At 39.7% G+C, this 25,207-nt stretch overlaps 1 protein-coding gene across 4 annotated transcripts in view; it reads right to left on the bottom strand.

Moving 5' to 3' along the window:
• The window catches only part of ZSWIM8 (zinc finger SWIM-type containing 8), a 2,719,879-nt gene that overhangs the window by 44,297 nt on the left and 2,650,375 nt on the right, over positions 1-25,207 (bottom strand). For all 4 annotated transcript variants that reach the window (XM_044056095.1, XM_044056097.1, XM_044056096.1 and 1 more), the window contains exon 24: positions 11,745-11,864. In XM_044056095.1, the coding sequence (XP_043912030.1) occupies positions 11,745-11,864 (120 nt within the window). The remainder of the gene's footprint in view (positions 1-11,744; positions 11,865-25,207) is intronic.

The raw sequence follows: 25,207 nt of genomic DNA, 5'->3' as shown, positions 1-25,207 counted from the left end.
AGTCTTGTGGGATATGACGGCCACTATAAACAGCCATTTTCAACCATGTGAGTGAAACAGTGAAGACTTTGATCGCCATAACACCTTGGGAGTTACACAAGGATGCAATGCTGGACCCCAGCTGTCTCATCACCCAGGATGCCACTAATATGGCTTCCAGGGCTCTATTCACTATAAGAAATGAAGGACACTACAGAAAGTCCAATGCTGCCATGTTAAGGAAACCATCTGAGATGTTATCAAGAAGATTTCTCTCAGTTTAGGAGACTCACAAGGCCTGCAAGCAGCCAAGTCACTAATTTTGCCCAAAGGTGCTAACACATAGCAGTCATCTACAGAGGGACACACATTAAGTTCATTCTCTTACAAAGCCACTGCCACCAAACCAACAAGAAAGGCCACATAACAGCATCTTGTACTGGAAGTGAAAGCCACCAAGAGCAAAGTAAAGGAAACTCCAAGAGTATACTCCTAACACTTACATGCCAAAAGGCATCGGTCATGTCCAGCAACATTATCAGGCACTCTGCAGCAGCATGGACATAACTCACTGTAAACTCACCACTTGGAATGTGACATACAGAATAAAGTAGCTGAAGTCACTGAGATGCAAGATGGAACAGATAACTCCCACCTCAATCAGAAAAAAAAAAACAGAGGAGTTGAGCCAGTTGCTTTTATTTTACTTTTTCTTAATAAACTAAAAGTGGAACATGAGCCTATTCCAAGAGCACTGCAGAGAATATCTGATTCCCAAGAGAAGCTTTTCTGCAGAAAAATCTAACAACTGGTCATCTGTGTAATGGCCATACAAATTGGGACAAACTTCTTAAAACTACTCCACTCAAGCAATCTCATTACTGATGACTCAGACAGCACTACTAGAAATGGAATAAACATATTTGCATGGGGTGACTATTATGAAAGTACAGCTTCTCCCTTAAGTCTCCCTTTGATCAGGTTAGTCTATGATATTTCTGAGATATCATTTGGTTCTTATTCCTTGCTAAACAGTATGCTGCCAACCCTCTCTTGAAGGCATAGTTTTAAGCACAGAGGAAAGAAGTGAACCTAACAGCAACCATTAAACAGTTAGGTTTTGGCCATAACCCCACTCCTACTGTGATGGCATCACTATGTATTAGACTTGGTACACAAAGAGGCCTGGCCTGGAAGGTGTATCTATTCCAGGCCCTGGACAAATACGTCTCCAGACCAGCCTACCTCCTCCTCCTCCTCTAGCTTATCGGTCCCTTCATGTCCCAGGTCTCTAACGGAAATGTTAGATCCCACCTACCACTAATATGATCGCTCCTATCACAGGATAGATAATGCCTAGCCTCCCCTGCCTGCAACAATGTACCAAGCCTCTAAATGAACCTGGATTATACTTAAGGTTTTCTCTCTCTGTCATCAATGAGGCTCAGAAGTGGAACAGAAATATAGCAATTAGGGTCATCCTACCTCAAATGGGAGAGGGGGGACTCCAAGAAAGTGGCTGGTTTATTACAAGAATGTGAAATGGGGTGGAGACCATTACAAAAACCATCTACCATATTCAGTGGCTGCTTTCCTTTTTGGAAGTCAATGACCAGGTCTTGGAAAGCTTGACAAAACACACTGTCACTACTGAAGGTCCTACAAGAGCTCATCCTTAAAGGAAGAGAATTTAAATCATACGATCCAATAAAGGAAAATTCATAAGCTCTCTGCCCCAGCTGGAGCAAAGCACTGTTGTCATTACGGATGAACAAGCTTGCACTGGTAGCATACGGGGATAAAGCCCTGACTACAACTGAGGTAATCCAAGTCTGACTAGCGGCTCTGACACTTGAGATTGTTGGTGGGAGGAATATATTAAATAAACATTTTGAAGATTGCAGTTCAATAGCGACACTTAGAATCAGGCAGGAGTATAAGCAGCAGCAGCATGCAAACAAGCAAACTACATAGTGATTCTCTCCAAAAGCAGGAAATACAAGCATTTTTATAGGCAGACAACTTAAGACATCAAAACGCTGACTTGGTTAAACTGATGGCAAATAATGTTATTAATCCTGATCAAAAAGGAGTGTCCAGAATGGTGTTTTCAAAGTCTTCTCATTTTTTATTATTTATTTTTTATTTTACATTTGTTTACCGGGTTAGTCCAACTGGATACATATCCCTTTTCAGCAGAGACCCGGGGAGAAAAGCTCCACAGTACAAAAGGTTTTGAGTTACATTTCAACAATTTCAACATAACATGGTAAGGTATTAAAAAGTTTCAACATAACAGTTGCAAGAAAGTTCAAGGAAAAAAAAGAGAAAAACATATACATAAGGATACATGTATGAACTACATAACCATAAACGTAATCATAATGGTGTAGGTTAACAGAATTTTCCACTCCTTTCCATGCAGACTGTATATACTAAAGAAGATAGGAAAACAATCCTTGATCCCTTCATCAGGAACTGTTTCTTCAGATTTTTCTTGATCCATCAGCACTTATATCGTACAAACTAAAGTATGCCAGATACTGCCAGTTATTCAGTGTGTCAGTCTAACTTGTAATTGCAGTTAGAAAAGTATATAATAAAAGTACAGATGCACCCAATATTCCCATTCCAACTGACTATATTGACCATCCTAGGGTGAGGGATAAGGATTCTTACCTGGGTCGTACTACTGCTCCTATGACAGGGCCTCAGTTGAAGACTGGAGGCCTGTCATGAAGTAGGGGGTCAGTTCAGGGAAGATATGGGCATGGCTGTCAAAGCAGATGACTCCAATATTTGTCAATAAGTGAGGGCTAGGATAAAAATGCTTTCATTGCCAGGATGCTGGGGAGAGCATTAAAAAAAGAACCTTCATGGCTGCCTGGATGAAGGAACCCCATGCCACTTGCCAGCATAATGTATGGTTGAAGAAGAGGCTTGATAGCTGGAAGTCAGGGGGGGAGCAAAAATTATGCAAAAATAAAAATTTCGGATGGGTTACATGGGTGAATTCACAGTAATGGTTGCTTCAAGTGTCTCCTTAGTCCCAGATTCAAAAGGTCTGCCAGCCTTTCTACAGCCTGAACCATTACAAATGGCTGGTAGCTGAACAAGCGAGACAACTATGGAACCCAAATCCAAAAGTGACAGCAAAATAAACCTGTTGCTCAACCTGTCCAAAGTTTAAACTTCAGGGAGAAAGAGCGTCTCCTTTGAAGAAGTGAACTCTGATGAATCTACGAGCTCAAAAACATCACAAACAGGCACATTCAAGTTCAGCAACAACAAAAAACAAGAACGGGAAAGGGAAGAAGCAACGGGAAAAGGAGAAAGAAGTAACACTACCAAATTTTAATGCAAGTGTTTATATTACATTTGGGAATGACTCTGATGCTTTCGTTTCTTCTCAAAATATTTATGGAACTATTTGTCATGTGAACAATCTGCATTCAGTGTTAAAAACATCTGAAAAATCGGGTCTATACGATTTCATTGAAAACTCATTTCATTGAAGCTTAATTCATTGACACAGTCACTGAAAGTTCACTTCACTGAAAACCCATTTCACTGAAACTCATTTTGTTGAAAGGTATATATGGCATTTATCCACTGTTGTGTGATCCTGGAGTTAGTATATAAAGTAAGGGGGGTGTTGGGGGGCATAACCCCCCACATATTGTAAATATTTTAAAGCATATAGATGGATACTTACAATTGTAATGAATAAATTCTTCCAGAAGACAACATATAACCAATTTATGTAGGGGGCTTTGCCCCCCCACACCCCCGAATGTGGGGGGAGGCTGTGCCCCCCCACACCCTCCTTACTTTATATACTAACTCCAGGATCGCACTACAGTGGGGAATAGGCCATATATATACCTTTCAACGAAATGAGTTTCAGTGAAATGGGTTTTCAGTGAATTGAGTTTTCAGTGAAGTGAGCTTTCAGTGAACATGTGTCAATGAATTAAGCTTCAATGAAATGAGTTTTCAATGAAATGATATAGACCCGAAAAATCGCATGAAATATATCTTTTGGAGAAGAATGACAGTTTTATTTTAATGTTAATGAGAATGATAAATGTTTAGACAGGCTGGATTCCTCGGTTAACATACAAAATGATGAAAATAATTCAAGTATTGTTCAGAACAGCATGCGTGCTGAGGTGGTCATGAATATTTCTGATATTAGAAGTAAAAATAATGAAGGGAATAATATGCATTTAATGAATGTTGAACAGTTCAATACAAACTGAAATTATGAATGTGAATGCGAAATGTTCAGATAAATTGCATAATGACATGAAAAAAGATGGAAATAATTTAAATGAAAATCAGGATATTATGGATGGTGAATTGTATGAAGCACGTAACAATTTTGGGGATGGGGGACAGCCTAGTTTAAATGAATATGTCTTTTTCCAAAAGTCCAGTGGAGTCTTCTAAAAGTCCAGTGGAGTCTTACATTTTTTGTGATAGGGAAGGTAGTGAAAGCTATTGCAAAAGAGCTTAAGCTCACGAGTGCAGATTAATTTTGTGGTAGATGAAATAGATAACAGCACTATAAAAATTATTAACCTCACAAATGTTAATATTTCTGATATTGCTGAACAAGTTTTGCTCAGGGACACACAATTTGTATCCACCAAAATTCTACCTTTGGCAGACAAGATCATAGATGGTAAGAAATTTTGTCGTAAATTAAATCTCAAAGTATTTTTTCACACAAAAAAGGAAAAGCCTTGTGCAGATGTAGTAAATAGTAATGAATCTTTTGATGATGAAGACGAGTTATTAAATGTAAGCATCTATGAAAATGAAACATATGAGTTGTGTGTTGGTTTGGGTGAAGTGGATTTAAGTAATGCTGGAGAAAGCAACATTTCATCTGAACCTTTTGTTACAAGATATGGTTGTTTGGAAATACCCAAATTAAGTTCAGATAGCAAATTTATGCCCCCAAAGAATAGCCAAGCTATTAATGTATTTGAAAATTTAGTGTGTAAGAAAGTGGAAAATAGTTATGGTCAGTTTGTAAAGAAGTTTGAGTCTTACAATTTGAGGAAAGTGGAATGGGTGGCCTTACAAGAACTTAGAGCCAATAAGAATGGGATGGTATACAAAACAGCTGATAAAGGAGGGAAACGGGTAGTTATGGATTCCATACAATATGAAGAGATGGTTTCGAAAATACTAGTGGAAGAGGGATATTATGTTAAACTGCAATATAACCCTCTGGTAAGATTTTCAACTGAGCTGGAGGAAATATTGGAACGGGGAAAAAGATTTGGCTTTATGAAACATCAGGATGTAAAAAAGTTGGTTATGAAAACTCCCAGGCACCCGTTTATGTATGCAATTCCCAAAATTCATAAAAACATGCTTAATCCTCCAGGGAGGCCCATTATTTCAGGAATAGGCTCATTTTTGGAAAATGTTAACACATTTTTGGACTTTCATTTCAAAAAACATTTAACTACTACACCTTTGCATGTTAAAAATACTTAACAAATTTGTCAAGAATTAGTTAATTTGAAATGGAAGGATGATTACTTTTGGGTGACAGTAGATGTTACTGCTTTATACTCAAATATCAATATAAGATGGGGCATGGAAATTAGGAGAAGGTCCATGTTCCACTTTTTTGTTAAGCTTGTTAGAATTTAGTCTTACCCATAATTATTTCACATGGAAAAATGAATTTTTCTTAACAAACAAGGGGGACAGCGATGGGGGCAGCATTTTCCCCATCGTATGCTATCAAGTATATGAGCGATTTTAAAAATCAATTTATGATATCACAAGATTATGTAAAAAAAAGTAGTATATTATAAGAGATACATAGATGACTTACGTTTCATTTGCAAAGGTGATCAGGTAGAATTTATGGAAACTCTGAATAATAATGCACATGGACTGAAATTGATGTGGGAAATTGGTAGAGATAATATGCCATTTTTGGATGTTATGTTTTACATTAATGATGACAAAAAGGTACAGCATAAACCATACAGAAAGCCTACAGCAGTAAACAATTTCTATATGCCACCAGTATGCACTCCCCACATTTAACTGAATCACTACTTTATGGTGAATTTAAAAGGATATTTTTGAATACCTCTGAGACTGAGTTAAAGAAGACGAATCTGGATGAAGTATAGACAAGGTTAAAGAACAGAGGTTTTGATGATGATATATTACAGATAGCAAACAATAAAGTGATAAAGGGTGAAGGAAGGAAAAAAATTGGTCATAACCTTCATGGAAGAATGGTCAGAAATAATTTAGAAACCAATAAGGATGAAGATGAGAAGTTATTTTTTGTTACTAGATATTCTGACGTCTCCCATTTTGGAAAAAATCATTAGGCAAGCCTGGGAGATTGTCTGTGAGGACATCTCCACAGGCTCATTGTTTCCCAAACATATAACTTTTTCGTACAGCAGGTATAGTAATTTGAAAGAGTTATTGAATAATAAAAAAGCTTATATTCAAGTTTTTCTTGATAGTACAAGTAAAACTCCTGGGACATACTGCTGTGGGAGATGTTCTATTTCTAATCGTGTTAAGAACTTAGACGGGAAAAAGATTAATGCTAAATTGTACAAGGCCGCAGAGTATTATAATTGTGACAGCTGTGGTATAGTGTATATTACAGTTTGTGACTGTCATCCATCTGTATGGTATATTGGTCAAACTACCAGAAAGTCCAAAGTGAGGATTATGGAGCATCTGGGGGATGTGAGAAGACGGAAACCCAAGAGCCCTGTAGCCATGCACTTCTTGTCCAAACATGGGGGTTTGGACAAGAGTTTATTTTTTAGTATTTTAGCACGTCCGGTGAGCAATTATGGGAATTTCAAAAGGCAACTGAACAAACTTGAGAGTAGAATGATAATTAATTTTCATACATTATGTCCTCGAGGCATGAATTTGGAAAATAATCTTAATATTTGATTTGTTATAGTGATATCAGAACAGCATTTGAATGTTAAATGCTTTTTAGGTAGCATGAATTTTATTTAGTTAAAGTTATGATACAGAAAATTTTGGAAGCATCATAGTGGGTATATATAAAAATGAATATTCAAGGCTGGGAAATAAAGATGCACTATAAGTATTCAAATCAATATATTGATTTAAAGTAGGTATATGATGCACTTTATTCTATTTCAGTGAATATTTGTGATGTATTTTAGTACATGTCACTTTAAATCTTGTATAAAAGGCAATTTACTTGGGACTAATTTAATATACAAAGGATATTAATAAATAGTGTTGTTTAAAATATTTAAAATGTGAAAAATTGGTTATGAAAAATATTTATTAATAATTAGCGATGACTTAGAAGTCATAAAATGCATGTATGGATTTTGAAATGCATTTTGAGAAACTTCATACAGTTTGTTCTTATGAATTGCCTACAATTGGGTTACTAATAATTTGTTTAATTAAATTAATCAAGTTAATTGACTGAAGTCAAAGGGTGTGTGTGTATATATATATATATATATATATATATATATATATATATATATGGACAAAATGATACTGAAAAAATGTTCCAACAGAAGGCGAGAAGGTGAGGTACCAGAACGTGGTTTAATAAAAGAAGTTTTGTCCTGCCTGTGGTATTCCTGTTCTCACTGCATTTTTGCTGCTGCTTGTGTTTCTCAAAGTTTAGACTTTCAAGATAAAAGGTGAAAAGCTGCTGTGGTCTCTGGGACCTGTGGTGTACTGGCAGACTGCCATTGGCTCAACAAACAGCACACTTGCCTCTGTTGCTGAGGCTCAGAGGTGTTTACTAGGCTAACAACCCACAAGGGCCTTTTTAAGCCTAGCCATGCATTCCAAATCTCTGACAAGTTCTGATACCCTTGATAAGTGTAAGCATGGGTCTGGGAGATGAACCATTTACAGGTTAGCTGTTTGCATTAGATACACAGCTGCCAAACCAGGGATGAGTTTCCGGTTTCCCATCCAATTTTCCAAACTGCACTTGAATTGGGTTAGGGAAGAACTCTGCTCTACATGGATGGGGAGCCTGTTCCATAGACTGGGTAGTCTCTAGGATACATACCTCTCTCTCCAGCAGGTCCTATTTATATCACAGGCAAGGTTCAAGTCTCTAGAATGGTTAATTATGCTACTGTTTGTTTTGTGGATATGCAGGAGGTCCATCAGAGTAGGATCTGACAATGCCCTGTATGCCACTCATAGATCTCCCCCTCAAAAGCCTGTAGGAGACAGAATACAAGGATAGGGCCCTTGAGGTGGTCTGCATAGGACATATTACTTACAGACTGTATTTCTTTTAGTGAGAAACCTCTGTGGACATTCCAGTTGTTGGATGTGCCTGGTGTGGTACATATCAAAGGGTGCACTGTATTCAATGATAGGTTTGAAGAATGCCGAACACAGTGGAACAATGACTTCCTTGGACTTAGATGCCATACCATTGTTTATAAGTTGCACAACACTGAATGATTTCCTCACCACTGTAGACACATGAGGATCAAAGACAAGATTACTGTCTGTGTGTGTCCCTAAGTCCCTGACTAATGGGTCAACTCTAAGGGGTGTAATTAACAATATGATAGTTACCAGGGATGGTTGACTTCCCAAATGATACTATTATGCATTTCTTGGCATTTAGTTTTAGTCCATGGCTCTGACACCAGTTATTTGTGTCAGCTCCCTCCTGGAGAACATTTGTATCAGTGAGAGATTCAATGACAGCTCCTAATTTGCAATCATCTGCAAATTTAGTCAGCCAGAGACCACTGAAAACATCAGAAGACTGGGTCTGTCTTCCCAGATGAAGTGTTTGGCTCTGTTTTACACCTGGCAGAGCAAATGATTAATGTTTTGAACAAGTAATATGCGACTTCATGCAGTCTAGAGTCTGATATTATCTATCTTCATTTGTTTACTGTGTGATTCTGAGCAAGTCACTTAACTAGAAAGTGCTCCCAGGTAGAGTTTGAAAAAGGTTCATTTGGATTAGTGCTCTACAACTTGAAGACAAATGCAAGTAAAAACATGTAGAAATTGACTGGGTCCCCTTACATTTTGACCCATCATCACTTCACAGACCAAACAGCTCAACTAATAACCACTCAAAGGACATAACCCCCCACAGTGAGCTCAGCAATACCTACTGGAATAAGCTTTTTAAGCAACATACCTTTGGAATAAACTCCCACTGTAAATCAGAGCACCTCCTGCACCTCTCTTTGAACATTTTTAAAGCAAATGCCGATGAATGGATGGATAACTGTAAAGTCATGCTTGTATTAATGCTAATGATTTCCTAAACAGACAGAACTAGTCTACCTTTACTGCAAGGGTAACCCAGCTAAGCTTCTCAATGGTTCTCCAATCCTTACTTAGTATAAACATGAGCTTAAGAACACAACACATGAGGAGGTGGAGTACACAGCCCTTCATGAAGGTAACTTTCATGATTACCAGTTACCTGACCTGAGAAGGAAAGGGAAACAAAATTCAAACACTGGTCAAAACCTCCTCCTGTAAATTCCACTGATAAGATAGTCAATGTTACGCTTGAGTCAGGTTAAATCAACAAGATAACCCAAAAGAACTGGAATAATGCACCAGTGATCTAAGGGAGGACATTAAATAGTTCACTGTAAGCCAAATAAAATTCTTAATGTGGTTAAAAAATTTATTAAGAGTAACTGGAATCTTTTTACAGATACATTCAAAAAAGTGGCAAATAATTTGGTCCTCAAGTACACTCAAGGATGATGATTAAAGTTGCTCTGGTTCTGTGGCATACAGCAATGAAGCCTAGACTATAACCCAGAACATCAACTATCAAACAGCAGATCAGGTACTCAAGAATTCAAGTGGGAAGGGTGTGAGTGAGTGGCTGACACTGGCTTGCCTATCCTGAGAAAGGGAGTGGCAGTCCAGTTGGCAGCCTGACACCAAGGAAGTAGAGACTTACAGGTAAAGATACAACAAATAATTGGGGTCATGGCCTTGGCATTACAAAGCCAGTGACAGCGACCCACATTAGAGTGTGAGCAGAACATACACGTGCAGCTGGGAGACACTGTAAGCTGCTATGGTTACACTGTTGCTCAAGTCAGCTGCTAGGGGAAGGTTAAGGGTTAACAAACGCCCTCACTATCTAGATAATGCGGTTGATGGAAATGCAAGATTGTTCTGTAATTCCCTGCATGGGAACAATTACTGTCCAGTCCCAAAACACAGATTGCCTTAGTCAGGGGAGAGGGCAGACAGACCTCTCAGGTTCTTGGGGTTAGGGCAACACCTCACTCAGATATGTAGAGAAGAAAGAAACAAGCAAGAGGCATGAAGAACCTTCATGACTCCCAGGAAGATGGCTCCCTCCAGCCAGCTTTCACCCCCAGAACAAAGTTCAAAGTATCACTACATGGAAAATGACTGGTTTGAAGATTGACTGGAAGGAGACCTGTCAGCAAGCAAGGAGGCAAAAATAAGTTAGGAAAACAAAAAAGTTGAAAAAGATACATAGATCTAGTGTGCCAAAAAAGAAAGTAGAGGCAAGCACTGAATAGTAATGGATGGTAGACTCAGGGTTAGTACTACAAGACTAGTCCTTCAAAACACAGCAAAACTAAAAACAGCCACCAGCAAAAGAAAGTGACAGTGAAAATATTTGCTTCATGTTTAGTATGATCAAATTTCTGCAGCGCAAGTCAATCTCAGAATATCCAATTAATAATTATCAGTACTATAGGTAGGCAAACCTGACTCAGTAAATGATCACAAAATATGACTGTTAACCACAAGGTAGATGCCTAACCTATCCCATCACATTTTTATTGAAGATACAAGCTCCATCATTTGCCTTACTACAGTGCTAAGTTCATAAGTAGTTACGTGGCATGCAGTCCAGAAGATCATTAAGGACTCTAGCCCAAATTCCCAATGGCCCCAAACCACTTTGTGGCTAACCGACTTGCTCAAAGTCACACAGTACACAAATAAAGGTGTTAAAATTAAAACCTTGTAATCTTGGAATGGGAAGTAGCTCATTAACAAGCCAGAGCTTCGATCCTCTGCATTACATGTCAGACAAAAAGTACACATACAACCCCCAGCCCTTTTCACTTATAATCTACAAAGCACTTTATTTATAAGGTGAACAATGAAAGCAACTGTGGAAAAGTATTAAAAATCAGTGACTTCACACCACCAAAGCTTCAGCTCAAATCCGTTCTCTGAAATAACTAATGGTGGGGTGGGCAGTTAAGTAAAATCACTATAAGTAAAGGACAGCATGCCTGCACACAATCCTCCACTGATGTGCTTAAGGATACTGTCACCTAGTGTTCTCCAGGTAATAAAGGGTTATCCACCAAGAAAAAAAATCAAGAATAACTAAATAAAAACACTCCATGTAACCCATCCTTTCAGTGTTTTACAGAGTAGCATAAATACTTGTGCTGAGTTAGTAATGTAGAGAGCATTAAATCACCACTGCCAATGCATCAAAGGCAGCAGAAGTTATGTGGACTTTTAACTCCATTTCTGCCTTAAAAGTATTATTCTATGTACTATACTACTTCAAAACTCCCACCATCAATGTGACAGCCCATAAGGGATCTCTATACTGAGAAAGCAAAGATGGTAAGTTACAGAATTGTTTCACTATGACTAGCATCTGAGTGAATTTATATGAGAAGTTCATAACATAATTCCAACTTAAAGACTACACAGGGAAAATAATATTAGCTCCTTACCTAACCTGGTGGCTAGACCAAGCAGCCACTTCACGTCATCTGTATATGGTGGGCTTCGAGAATAGTTGTTAGGGTGGTCATTGTGTGCTCTTCTGCCCAGCATCTCCAACGCCAGCATTCCTGGAAAAAAATATATATAGAGGGAGAGAGAGAGTTATGATACAAACAGCAGTAAAGATGAAACTGTGGACCAAGTCTGGTTTCCATTTCAGCTGATGTCAAATTACTTAGCATTTCTGTCAGTTTAAGGATCCTACCAATCCCATTAACAAAGGTCTATTAGTATCTAACCATATGAGCAGAACTAACAAGAAGACAAAGACTGCATTATTATTGTAGTTTGCAAGTCAGTAATTTTTTCCCTATAAAAAAAATAAGTGTGTGTGTGTGTGTGTGTGTGTGTGTGTGTGTGTGTGTGTGTGTGTATGTATATGTATGTATATATATATATATATATATATATATATATATATATATATATATATATATATAAAATTTGGCTGGAAAGAGGGCTGTTTAATCCAGTTCTCATTTCTGGTGACTGGCTGCAATTCTGGACCAGCTGGAAATATGAGGGACATGAAATAAGGTCTATTCTTTTCCTCCTGGAAGAGGAACGTGAATGGAACGGAAAGAAAGAGGAGTTACCACCACACTCCCAGTTGTAACACTCCTATTGTAGACTACAGTTGTTCAAGGAGAGATTGGGGAGGGGCAGGAAAGTGATGCATTTTACAGACAACATCCCATGCAGTATTTCAGGCTGTGTGCAGTGATGGCAGCTTGCCTGAATAAGATCTCATCAATGCACACACCCCAAGACACTGCATAGGATGTCTTCCAGAAAGACTACTTGAGTTAAAAGGAAGGTACAGCATTACAGAAGAACCCCCCAGAGTCTCGCAATTTGCCAAGTTATGAAAACCAAAGGCAAGATGAAGCATAGGGATTAAGGGAGCAAAACATTTACTAAAATAAAAACAATCATCAACATCATCAAACTGCAAAGGACAGGTCTCACATACATCAAAGTTTAGGTGAATCAGATCATTAAAATATACTAATGTCTAAACTTACATAAACTCTATTTGGTACTGCTTACACTTCACTTTAGAAATTCTGAACAAGTAACAGCAAACGAGGAAAAAATTAAAGAAAGACAAAACACACATACAAACAAATATTATGTAAAGCATTCTTCTATATTTACAGCAATATCACGATTGTAGCAGAAAGTATAACATAAGAAAAAGCAAATCTGTTAAAAACAAACAAAAAAAAATCAAGTGACACCCACACAAAATCTGTGTGTGTGTGGTTAAAGAAAATATGGTGTCCAGCATGGAATACATTTATTTGGTCAAAAACTCAAAACACTGAAGTGCTCAAAATGGTGAAACTCTAAACACTGAAAATGTGAACTTGCCATTTCCCCACTGTTGTGCAACTGTGGAAGTAGTATATATAATTAGCAAGGAGTGAAGCAGTTCTTGCCCCTGCATAAAAATAGGTTTTCAAAATTTTGAGTTTCAACATTTTGAGCTTTTCAGCGTTTTCAGTGTTTGACCAAATGAATGTATTCCTTCCAGTATACATAAATAAACATATTTTTACTTTACAGGCTGACCCATGAGAAAACCCTCCTTGGTGGGTCTGTCAGCATTTCTTTCTCTGAAGTTCCTATGTTTTGGGTGCATACATGCTACACCAGCACTGACTCTGCTATCACATGCCACACTACAAGAGCATGCAAAGTTAACCAACCTAGTATGGTACAAAATAAATACTGTGTGTGAAAACAAAAGATGGACACGTACTAAAAAAACAAATACAAATTTAACATGGATTTAGCACTTTCGACCTTAAAGTAGGTCTTCTTCAGAATAAAGAATTAATCAAGCACTCAAATTTAAGTACTATAGGCACAAATTGTCCAACCTTACCAAGTAACCCCATTAAATGAATGTTTCATTACAGGAGTTTCCTAGTACAACTTCAAAGAAAATACCACTTAATCAAAATACAACACGTACATCCAAAATGACTAAACAATAAATAATATAAAATTTTATTTCACTGTGATTGACCATGTCAGTAGTGAATTTAATGGTGATAAAGAAGGGGGATTAGATTTGAGAGAGTTTAAATGGCAGTTGCAGTTTAATGCTTACAGCACACCAGGTTTAAACATTAACGTTAACTACTAAGTAGTGCTTCAAAGAAGATTTTATTATGATAAGTGCAAGTAAAATGTTTTTAGAGTTTGTATTACTTATAGTTTAGTCATTTTGGATGTATGCACTGCATTTTGATTAAGTGTATTTTCTCTGGAGTTGTACTAGGAAGCTCCTTTAACGATACATTCATTTTCTGGGGTTAATTGGAAAGGTACTGTTACTGGTTGAACAACTGCATTTATATCACATTATCGAAATCTTACTATATCAAATCACTAAAGGTTGACCTCTAGTGGGCGATGTAGTAAAACATTGACTAACATTTAAAAACAAACAAACAAAAATAAAAACTAACTAGCGTAGGCAGGGGGGCAAGCCCCCCTGCACCCCCCCACCCCCCCACTTAAATATTCCAAGTCCGAGACTGCACTACATTGAAGTAAACGGAAATCTCCCCCACGGAGATTTCTGTTTACCTGCACGATGTTCTGCGCTTTCGATGTTGTGGTACCAACAATATCAGCTTCGATACTATCGGCTTTCGACATTGTGAAGTAGACCTGAACAATTTGTGCCTTTGGTACTTAAATTTGAGTGTTTGACTACCACTTTAATTCCGAAAAAGACCTACTTTAAGGTCGAAAGCACTAAATCCATACTAAATTCGCATCTGGTTTTACTACGTGCTTGTTTTTACACAGTAGTTATTTTGTACAGTATTATTTATTTTACCACTACGACTGAGGTATTTGGAGTTGTTTTTTTTTTTTTTTTTTTTACATCGAAGTTAACCAACCTGCCAAACTAGTTACGTTGCAGTTGATGTTGTAACAGCTAACTTGCACACAATCTACAAAAATGGTCAAAGTATTGTATTTACAATTACAATGCGTTTGATTACAGGGCAGACAGAGAAATACTATGCAGACTACAATTACATTCACACAAACGTAAAAAGCATAGACAGACCCCTCTATAACTTACAGTGGTTTGCTTGCATGACCTGAGCTCAAGTCACAGTTGGTCAAGCATAACAGCTTGACATGGCAGTTGCCTATGATGTTGCTCACTTCACACTGGAGTGAGACTGAAGTGCATGCATAGCAGTGTTTTGTGGATGGTCAATGTCATAGCCTCCTACATTAACAGCAAGGTAGGTACTGCACTGCCTATCACTGCCTACTCCTTCAATGACCGCAGAATGACAATAATATAGAATGGGGAAGTGGGATAACAGCCTCCATGGGAGCTTATCCCATTTCTTGTAATGTGACGAGTATATGTCTTAGTAGAAAGTGTGAATTCAAACTGTTACAATAATTTGTTTGCTCAGGTTTTGTACTATGATTACGGATGTGTCAATGTAATGGAACACTCTTCATTCACTCACAATGGGTTTGCTCCACAAACTCCCAAACACTTAAAATATTACATCTGAGATTACACTACCTTGGAGATAAATGGAATATTCAGATTTCCTGGAAAACAAGGTATTCCCTTTACTAGAGGTTGTACAAACTCAGTTTAGTAAGTGTGACAAAGAAGGTGGCAACTATTTGAATAAACTTAATATTTTGTAAACCTTCATACAAAAAAAAAAATTGCACAGCAGGGTATGGTCCAATCTGAATCCAGTACATTAGTTACATATGTCATTTCACAGCTGCGAAGTAAAGCACTGCCAAGACGGTAGTGTTGTCGCCTCACAGTAAGACGTCCTGTTCGATTCTCAGCTAGAGCATCTTCTGTGTGGAGACGTGCGTGAATGGGCGTACCTTTGTTGCAGGTTGTGCGTCAGGGCTGGCAACTCGGCACGTAAAAATCTACTGCCAATCATTAGCAGACCGGAGTTCCGCTGTGGCGACCCCTAACCGGGAAAAGCCAAAAGACACAACAACATATTATATATATATGCATATGAAACTTTGAACTTCATAAGGTTGAGACCATAAGATCAAAGTTTTGAAACTTCAAACGGTTTAAATGGGAGACTGCCGTACAGCGTGGAATGGGGAATTTACTGTTCACTTCACTATAGTGCAATCTCAGAGTTGGTATATTTAATTAACAGGGGGTGTGGGGGGGGGTGCAGGTGGGCTTGCTCCCCTGCATAAACGTAAAAAAATAGTTTTTATTTTTTTTTTTACTGAAATTAAGAACTTTCAAAACGTCGATGTTATGGTGTCGACCATATGAAGTTCAAAGTTTTTAAAAGTTCAAGCTTCCAAAGCAGATTGTAGATCCCTACATAATATTACACACACGCACGTGCGCGCACACACACACAGTGCGTGTATAAATAAATAAATATATATACATTATATATTTACATATCCGTGGCTCTAAGTCAAAATAAGGAATTACCATAACATCTAGTTGCAAAACGGCAAGACGGAAATGACTAAAGTTTATGTTCATGAATGTCCAGATCATCGTAAATTTTCCCCAGGTAAGTAAACAATCGACCAATAAAACTTAAAAAAAAACAAACCTAAGTAAATAAACCCCACCTAAGTGGGGGGGGGGCTTTGCCCCCACACCACTAAATATACCAACTCTGAGATCGCAACACAGTGGAGAAAAAGGGCAAAGATCACCACATTGGCCAACTGTCTCCTTTTGCAGTGAAAACTTATGGCGTGATGTGGACGTTCATGAAAATAAACATTTTTTTCCATCTCGCTGTATTGCAATTTGACATTATGGTAATTTATTTTACATAGATCCATATACATATGTATCATTTCATCTAAACTCATTTGTTTGAAAATTAATTTAATCTAAAATTCATCTAAACTCATTTCATTGAAAACTAACTTCATAACAAATATAGAAAAAAAAAAAATCTTTGGAGGGGGGTCAAGGCCCCTGTACCCACCCATGAGGGTGGGCTTTGCCCCCCCAACCCCATTTACTTACATATACTACCTCCATGGTGACACAGCCTCAGAGAAAAATAAAAACATCATACACAGTGAATCAGTGCTGGAGCAAAAACACAATCATCTACAAATCTGGAGTACAACATGAAGCTGATCATTGCAGTCCACACATACTCTGAGACTTGCTTCCATAATAATTCCACAGATTAAAAAAATGACACCATCAGATACTTTCTATAGACTTCTACACTTTTTTTAATAAACATCTTTATTAAATTATCACATACGACATAGGCAATTTTACACTTATATAAATGAAAAACAAAATGATACCACTTTAGTTGCAAATATACATCACAGGCACAATTGAAACAACTGTAGTCGCAAACATTATACATTACTTATAACCTATTCAGTCACTGTCAGTTAAGCATTATATGGCTCATCCAAATCCTGCCTCATAAACATCATTCCTTCTCTGCATATATTGTTCCCACAATTCCCATTTTCCTATGTAGTTTGCTCCTTCCCTTTTCTAAAGATCCCGATACCAGTTGTTTTACCACTGTTACTATATTTACTACTTCTAGTACAGCTGGTCTAGACTTTGATTTGATTTCCATCTTCTAGTAATTGCTTTTTTGGCAGCCACTATAATTAGACTCAGCAAGGTTTTACTATGTATAGGCAATTCCCTTCCTGTATCAGAGCTCAAAAAAATCATTTCCCCAGTCAATTCAATCCACTCACCCAGCATCTCCGACAGAGTGGTCTGCAAAGAATCCCTAAAGTCTGACAGCTCATTATACTCCCAAAAAAACATGTTCTTAGCCACCCGTCACATCCACAACATTTGTTATCCACCTGAGGAAAAATTCTTTGGAGTCTACTTGGAGTATAAAAATATTTACCTAAACACTTCCAGGCAAAGATCCTACATCTTCTAGACTTGTTGCATATTTTGGGAGATAAACATATATCCCCCATTGTCTCTTTGTGAATTGCTTATCCAGTCTTTTCCCAATCCATTCTAAGTTCCTCTAATTGATTCGTATAACTATCATGCAATATTTTATACACTTTAGTAATTATTCCTTTTTTAATAGCAGCTTCTGTTAAAAAATCTACCAGTGCTGGTCTTTCATTTCGGACCCTCCTATTTCTTTCTTTTTACCTATACTCTGATATCAATCCTTGATAGGGAAGGCAATCTCTAACCTACAGTCCAAATACATTCTTGGTGTCTTTTCCATTCTATTATCTTTCCCTTTCTAATTATTTGTTCTCAATACCTTGGTTCCTTTTCCAGTTTTCTCCCCAAAATTCCAGCTCCCTCTTGTCTATTACCTGTATCCCTAATCCAAGTCATCCCTATCATAGAATATCTTTTATCCATTCTCTTGCTAGTTTAGTTCTTAGAATACTCCCTGCTATTTTATGAATATAATACTTTGTATGAATTTTGTTGTTCTCCTTAAAAGTCTGCATCCAAAGTCCCAATCTATCCTTATTTGTTGAGCTTCCTCACTGTATCATCATCATTCCTTTCAGCTTTGAATTATAGTTTTCTGCTTGTGCTATGTATAAGAGCCATAAGTGTGTTGTTCTAAAATACCTCCTCAAATTGGGTAATCCTAGTCCACCTTGTTCTATTGGAAGACTCTTTGTCTTCCCTTCCCAGATAAAATCCTTCAACTCTTTTTTAATTGCTATCCACAGCTTCTCCTCTGGTTGATAAAAATATGCCTGACCTGTGTCTAAGACTAAAGGGACTTAAAAATTTTAATTGCTTGTGTCTTAGTATCCATATCCATACAACAAAGCTTCCAGTTTCTCATTTTTTGTATTATCTTCTGTTTAGTCTCTTCTCACATATTCTTAGCTGCCACAACAGAGTCATTTCTAATCCACACTCCTAAATACTTCATTTTATCATGTCCCTATAAATATGGATATTGTTGGACCAATGTGTGTGTGGGTATATCATTTACTGCTATTGCCTTTATTTTAGGTTCATTAATTTTGTATCCAGAGATGATGTGAAATGGTTTTAAAATGTTCCACAACACTGTAATGTCCCTATTCTGGTTTTATCATGTATCAAATAATATAATCTGCAAAAAGAGCCAGCTTTTCCTGACTACCATACCAATTATATCCTTGAATTTCTGAGTCCCTTATTTTCTTTACCAATTGTTCTAAATATAATGCAAAAAAAAGGGGAAAATAGACAACTCTGCCTGGTTCCTTTACTCAAGCAAAAGTTATCCCAGAGGACCCCACCCACTTCAATTTTTACCTCCAATCCATCATATGTACTCCTAATCAACCTTATAACTATATCAGGGGAAAGCAAATGCTTCCATTGTCATGCTCATGAAGTCCCAGTCTACTCTGTCAAATGCTTTCTCTGCTTCAAGACCCACCAATAAAAGTGGTATTTTCTCACATTCTGCTTCCCACTGGATCATTAATGTTCTGTTAATATTGTCAAATGTTTGCCTCCCTTCCACAAAACCACAATGATCCATATCTATCAATTTTGGTATCACTTGTGAAGACAGATGAAGGCTGCCAGCCTAGCCAGATAAGATTTTGGAAATAATTTTGTCATCTGTAAATATTAATGTAAACCAGAGGCTTGACTTAAATGGTAAAAATAGTGTTACATGTGGAACCGGAAAAAAAACAACAGTGCACTCTACTGACCAAGTAAAGCATGTTGTGACCCTCTGATGTGAAAACTCAGAGCTAGTAAGTCTAGAGTGAGGCATCCTGCCTATTGTTTTAAGGCCAGAATTTGCATGCATAAATGTCCTTTATTGCTCTGGTTTCTGCCCAGAGGTGAAGAATGTAAATGTAGTTTCTGTTAGCCTGGGAACCCAGGGAAGTGTGAAGAATGATGTAATGTGAACCAGGAATGTGATTTTAAAAAGACAGAGAATCAGAGAGCATAAAGCATTTTTGTCTTGACCATCCAACTCACCAGCACTGTCTTGCTCTATATGTAAGTTTATCTTAGACTTGTGTTTTCTCTGAGAAATAGCTAGAAACTAGAAAGATTAGACCAAGTGGTTTGTGTGATGTCAGAACTGTACTACTGAATTATTTTAAGTATTTCTTTGTGATCTCTGAACTCTTGACTAGCACTGTGTAGTAAAAAGTATTGTCTTGTGTTTTGACTATTTGTTATTAAATATTTTTAAAACCTTCCAACTGTGGCTGTTTTTGTAGAGATAATTTAAGGTCTTAAGAGTACTTGCATGCCTTTGGTAAAATTGTACAAAGCCACTTCAATAGCTTTAGCCATCGGCTATACTACCAATTGGATAATAATATTGCACAGTAATAATTGGACACCCTTTTAAGGGCCTTTGAGTAGCTGATAAATATTAGTGGGTGGTGGCAGCTGGTACTACCATATATAGTCTGGGGAAAAAGGGGCACAGCTGAAGAATCTGTGCCAGCCTTCCCAAGGAGCATCTGTGTGGTTGTATAAACTCTTCTCGAAGTGTGTGTGTGTGTGTGTGAGCTACTTGGGCAGGGACATGAAGCACTGGCTGGACAGAGATGGTGCTGGAGGTTTTAGCTTGCCCACTAGGCTAAGATCTGGACCCTATAGCTGTGCCAGTGGGGAGTCTTATTGGGGAACTGGAGAGCAAGGGATCGACCAGGCCTGGACTGACTGTGATATCTGTGTGCTCTTAAGGGAAATTGCAATTTACTGTGTGTATTTGTTATCCTTTCCTCCTATATGAGACGCCCCTCATTGGTGTTAGTGGTGAGGATTGAGGTTCCTTGATTGCTGGGCCAGGGCACAGGCATCACATATTAATTGTTTTGCAGTGGTGGGATATCCACACCACATATTAATTGGTTGGCAAATACTAATTGGCTTGTAGTGGGTAGAGTGAATTCCTGTAGCTGGTGTACAGTGAGCTCTGAAGGTGTTTTGTACTCTAAATCAGTCACGCAGTGAATACTCAGAGTCCAGATCACAATTGTTTTTCTTTTGTTAGCTTAGTTAGTCAGGGTGAGCATGCTGCATGTCAGCAGAGGAGTATGGAAAGCTGACAAGGAGCCAGCTGGCGCAGATGTGCCAGACTAGGGGACTGGTGCATGGAAACCTGACTAAGGCAGACCTGACTCCAGCCTTGGTTACAGCTGCATCAGAAAACAGCAACCAGGAGGACAATCAGACTGGCAGTGGAGATGCAATACCCTCAGAGAATGGACAGCTCAACCTTTCCGCAGAGGACTTAAAAATCCATCTGAAGCTAAAGAGACTTGAGTTGGAGGCCAGGCAGTTGGAACAAGAAGCAGCTGAGAGAGTAAGGCATCTAGGGACTGAGGACAAAGAGAAACTGCGATGTTTGCAGACTGAGGAGAATGAGAAACTTCTACGCCTAAAAGCTGAGGAAAAGGAGAGGCAGAGGCAGCATGAGAAGGAGATGCTGATGCTTCGCCAGAGTCATGTAGGTAATGGGGAAGGGAGTAACTAGACCCCTGGAGCAGAAAAGGTCAGTAATTTTTTTCCGCAGTTTAAAGAGGGGGATAATTTTGATAGTTTCATTCATATGTTTGAGAGGGTATGCAAACAGTATGGTGTTGACCAAAGGCTCTGGGTACGGTTCCTGACCTCCTTACTCCATGGTAAAGCTGTAACTGTTTTGTCAAAAATGTCTGAGGTTGCATGTTTTGATTATACTGCTGTTAAAAATCACTTGTTAGAATTGTTTAAGCTAACACCTGAAACGTATAGGAAAAGTTTTTTGAGCACAGACGCAAGGCAGACGAAAGTGTGTGTGAATATGTTGCTGAACTGAGCACTTATTTCCATAGGAGGGTGAGTGGATGTCAGGTCAACACTTTTGAGTGGCTAGCAGACTATTTGTTGAGGGAACAAGTCCTTAGCACTTTGCCTGAAGACATGAGGATCTGGTTAGCTGACAGAAAATGTGCTACTTCAGATGAGTTGGGGAAGAAGGGAGACCTATACCTGGCAAGCAGGGCAGCCCTGCACAGGAAAGGGACTCCCAGTACTGCTCATGGGTCTAAAGGAACCCATGGTGGGCAGCACAGACTGCCTCAACAGAATCTGCCAGTAGCGGGGGAAGCCACTAGTCCAGGTACACATCCAGGAGGCTAGGGTTAAATGTTTTGAATGCAACCAGTGGGGCATGTGGCATACAGGTGTCCACGGAGGAAAGGTGGAAAACAAAAGGTGAGGGAACCAGTAAGTGGGAAAGAAAAAATGCCAACAGTAGGTTTTCTTAAGATAACAAGGGTACCAAACTACCATCCTGCAGATGTCCTGATAGGGAAGGATTTGGAAGAGGCAGTACCATGTGTTTGTGCAGTTACATGCACTCAGGCTAGGAGACAAGCATGTGGGTCTGGTAGCCTGGGGGAGACCCAGACAGACTGCATACTTGCAGCCAGGACTGGTGAGGTGGTTACTTCAGGGAGGGAGCTACCAGGTAGCAGTGAGACTGAAGGTGAGCCACAGCTGCTTGTGGGTATGGATGTTCCCTGGGACAGAGTGACTGCAAAGGTAGAAGTGAGTAGTAGTACCCAGGCTGACAGTGAGGCACCACTGTCAGAGGATGCCAGACTTCTTGTGGAAGGGGAGCTGGGAAGGGTTACAAGGAGAGAGTTGAGACAGGCTCAGCTATCAGACCCTACATTGCAAGGCCTGAAGCAGGCAGCTAGGGAGGCACCTGATTCTCAAGGAAAGGGGAAATCTGTATACTGGGACAAAGGGTTAACTATACAGAGAGTGGACCCCTGAGGGAGGGCTAGAAGGTGAGAGAGTACAGCAGTTAGTAGTGCCTAGAGCCTACCGTCTGGCACTTCTAGCCACAGCCCATGATATTCCCTTTGCAGGTCACATGGGCATAAAACATACAAAGAGGCATATTATGCAGAACTTCTATTGGCCTGGAATTTCCAGGGATGTAACAGGGTACTGCAAAAACTGTGAGCAGTGCCGCAAGGCAGGAGACAAGGTGAGAGCTCCTTTGGTGCCTTTGCCTGTGATTGAGGAGCCATTTCAGAGGGTAGCTATGGATCTTGTGGATCCTCTGAGTACCCCAAGTTCCACAGGGAAAAAGTGTATCCTAGTGGTAGTGGATTATGCTACATGATACCCTGAGGCAGTGGCTCTGTCCTCCACTGAGGCAGAAAAGGTGGCAAATGCTTTGTTAGAGATTTTCAGCAGGGTAGGTTTCCCAAAAGAAATACTGACTGACAGAGGTGCCAATTTCATGTCAGACCTGCTGGCTTGTCTGTGGAAGTCCTGTGGGGTGAAGCACATTAAGACCACCCCCTACCATCCCCAGGCTAATGGTCTTGTTAAGAGGCTAAACTCTACAATCAAGTCCATGCTACGGGCATTTGCAGATCAGTTTAAAAGGGAGTGAGACAAATATTTGCCCCATCTGCTGTTTGCTTACAGAGAGGTTCCCCAGGAATCCACAGGTTTTTCACCCTTTGAGTTGCTGTATGGGCATAGAGTGAGGAGACCTCTAGATTTAATTCAAGATGAGTAGGAAGGTGAGTGCGAGTCTCACAAGGAGTCTGTTGTGGCATATGTCCTAAACCTCAGGACAAGGCTCAGGGAACTCATAGGCTTGGCCCAGGAGAACCTGACAGAAGCCCAACAACAAAAAAAGGTGTGGTATGACAGGAATGCTCAAGCTAGAGAGTATGCTGTGGGGCAGCAGGTAATGGTTCTCATTCCTGTCAGACACAACAAGCTGCAAACAGCTTGGGAGGGACCCTACAAGGTGGTAAGAAAGGTAAGTGATGTTAACTACATGGCGGAACTGCTAGGCAGAACTCAGGGGCACAAATAGTTAACATGATGAAACCCTTACCATGATGGGGAGGCCCTTGTGCTGAGCAATTGCAGTGGATTGCAGGAGGAGTCTGAGGGAGATCTGGGGACTGATGATCTCAGTGAGGCTCGGGTTGACACCTCAGTGGAAGGGGTAGCCATGTCCCAGCAGCTATTTCCTACCCAGGTTCAAGAAATCCGAGCAGTGTTGCAGGAATTTGGGGACATGTTCATTGGGAAACCAGGGTGTACACACCTGGGGTAGCACCAGGTGAATACAGGACCCCAAAGGCCTATTAGGCAGGCCCCCTATAGAATATCTAAGAGACTCAACTCTGATGGAGGAGGTAAAGGAGATGTTGGAACTAGGGGTGATTCAAAAGTCCAACAGTCCCTGGGTCTCCCCAGCGGTGCTGGTGCCAAAGAAGGATGGCAGCACCAGGTTCGGTGTGGACTACAGAAAATTAAACAGTCACACAGAGTCAGATGCTTACCCCATGACTAGGACAGATGAGGCCCTAGAGCAGCTGGGTGGGGCTAAGTATCATACAACCATTGATCTTACCAAGGGTTACTGGTAGGTGCCCTTGACTCTCAGTGCTAGAGAAAAGTCAGCCTTTGTGACTCCTTTTGGCTTGTATGAGTTCACAAAGATGCCCTTTGGGATGAAGAACGCCTCAGCAACTTTCCACAGGCTGGTAGATCATATCCTAGCAGGAGCAGGAGGATTTGCCCTGGCTTACCTAGATGATATTGCCATCTACAGCCATTCCTGGCCAGAGCACCTTCAGCATGTCAGGGAGGTGCTGGGCAGACTACAGAGGGCAGGACTGATCATTAAGCCGAGCAAATGTCAGGTGGGTATGGCATAGGTCTCCTAACTAGGACATAGAGTGGGGAGTGATAAGAGAAGGCCAGAACCTGTCAAAGTGGAAGCAATTCAGGCATGGCCTGCACCTGTTAACAAAAAGCAGGTGAAGGCATTTTTAGGGACAGCAGGGTACTACAGAAAGTTAGTCCTCAGTTTTAGAACCATAGCTGCTCCCCTCACAGACGTGACAAGGAAGAACAGGCCAGATAAGGTATTGTGGACCCCAGCATGTGAGCAGGCATTCCAGACGCTTAAAGAAGCTTTGGGAGGACCCCCTGTGTTAGCCAGTCCAGATTACAGCAACAAATTTGTTGTGCAGGTGAATGCTTTGAACCATGGGGTGGGGGGACTGTACTCAGCCAGATTTCTTCAGAGGGGGAAGAACACCCAGTGGTTTATCTAAGTCGTAGGCTCCAACTCAGGGAGGAATGCTATGCAGCTGTAGAAAAGGAATGTCTAGCCATAGTGTGGGCACTGCAGAAACTTCAGCCTTATCTGTATGGAAGGAAATTCACTGTTATGACAGATCACAACCCCCTAACATGGTTAAACAGAGGCAGCTAGCAAAATGCCAAGTTGCTAAGATGGAGCCTGGGGATGCAAGCAACCCGTCCATGCAGCAACGCAGTAGGATTAGCAATGCCAATGCAAATGGGCTCTGAAGACAGGGAATGGGGTAAGGTACACTCAGACAG

Source organism: Protopterus annectens, chromosome 14.part0 (assembly GCF_019279795.1).
Source record: "Protopterus annectens isolate FY-2018-M chromosome 14.part0, PAN1.0, whole genome shotgun sequence".
NCBI classification, from domain to species: Eukaryota; Metazoa; Chordata; order Ceratodontiformes; family Protopteridae; genus Protopterus; species Protopterus annectens.
The sequence above is the reverse complement of the archived record's forward strand: the minus strand, read 5'-3'. Positions and strand labels throughout refer to the sequence as shown.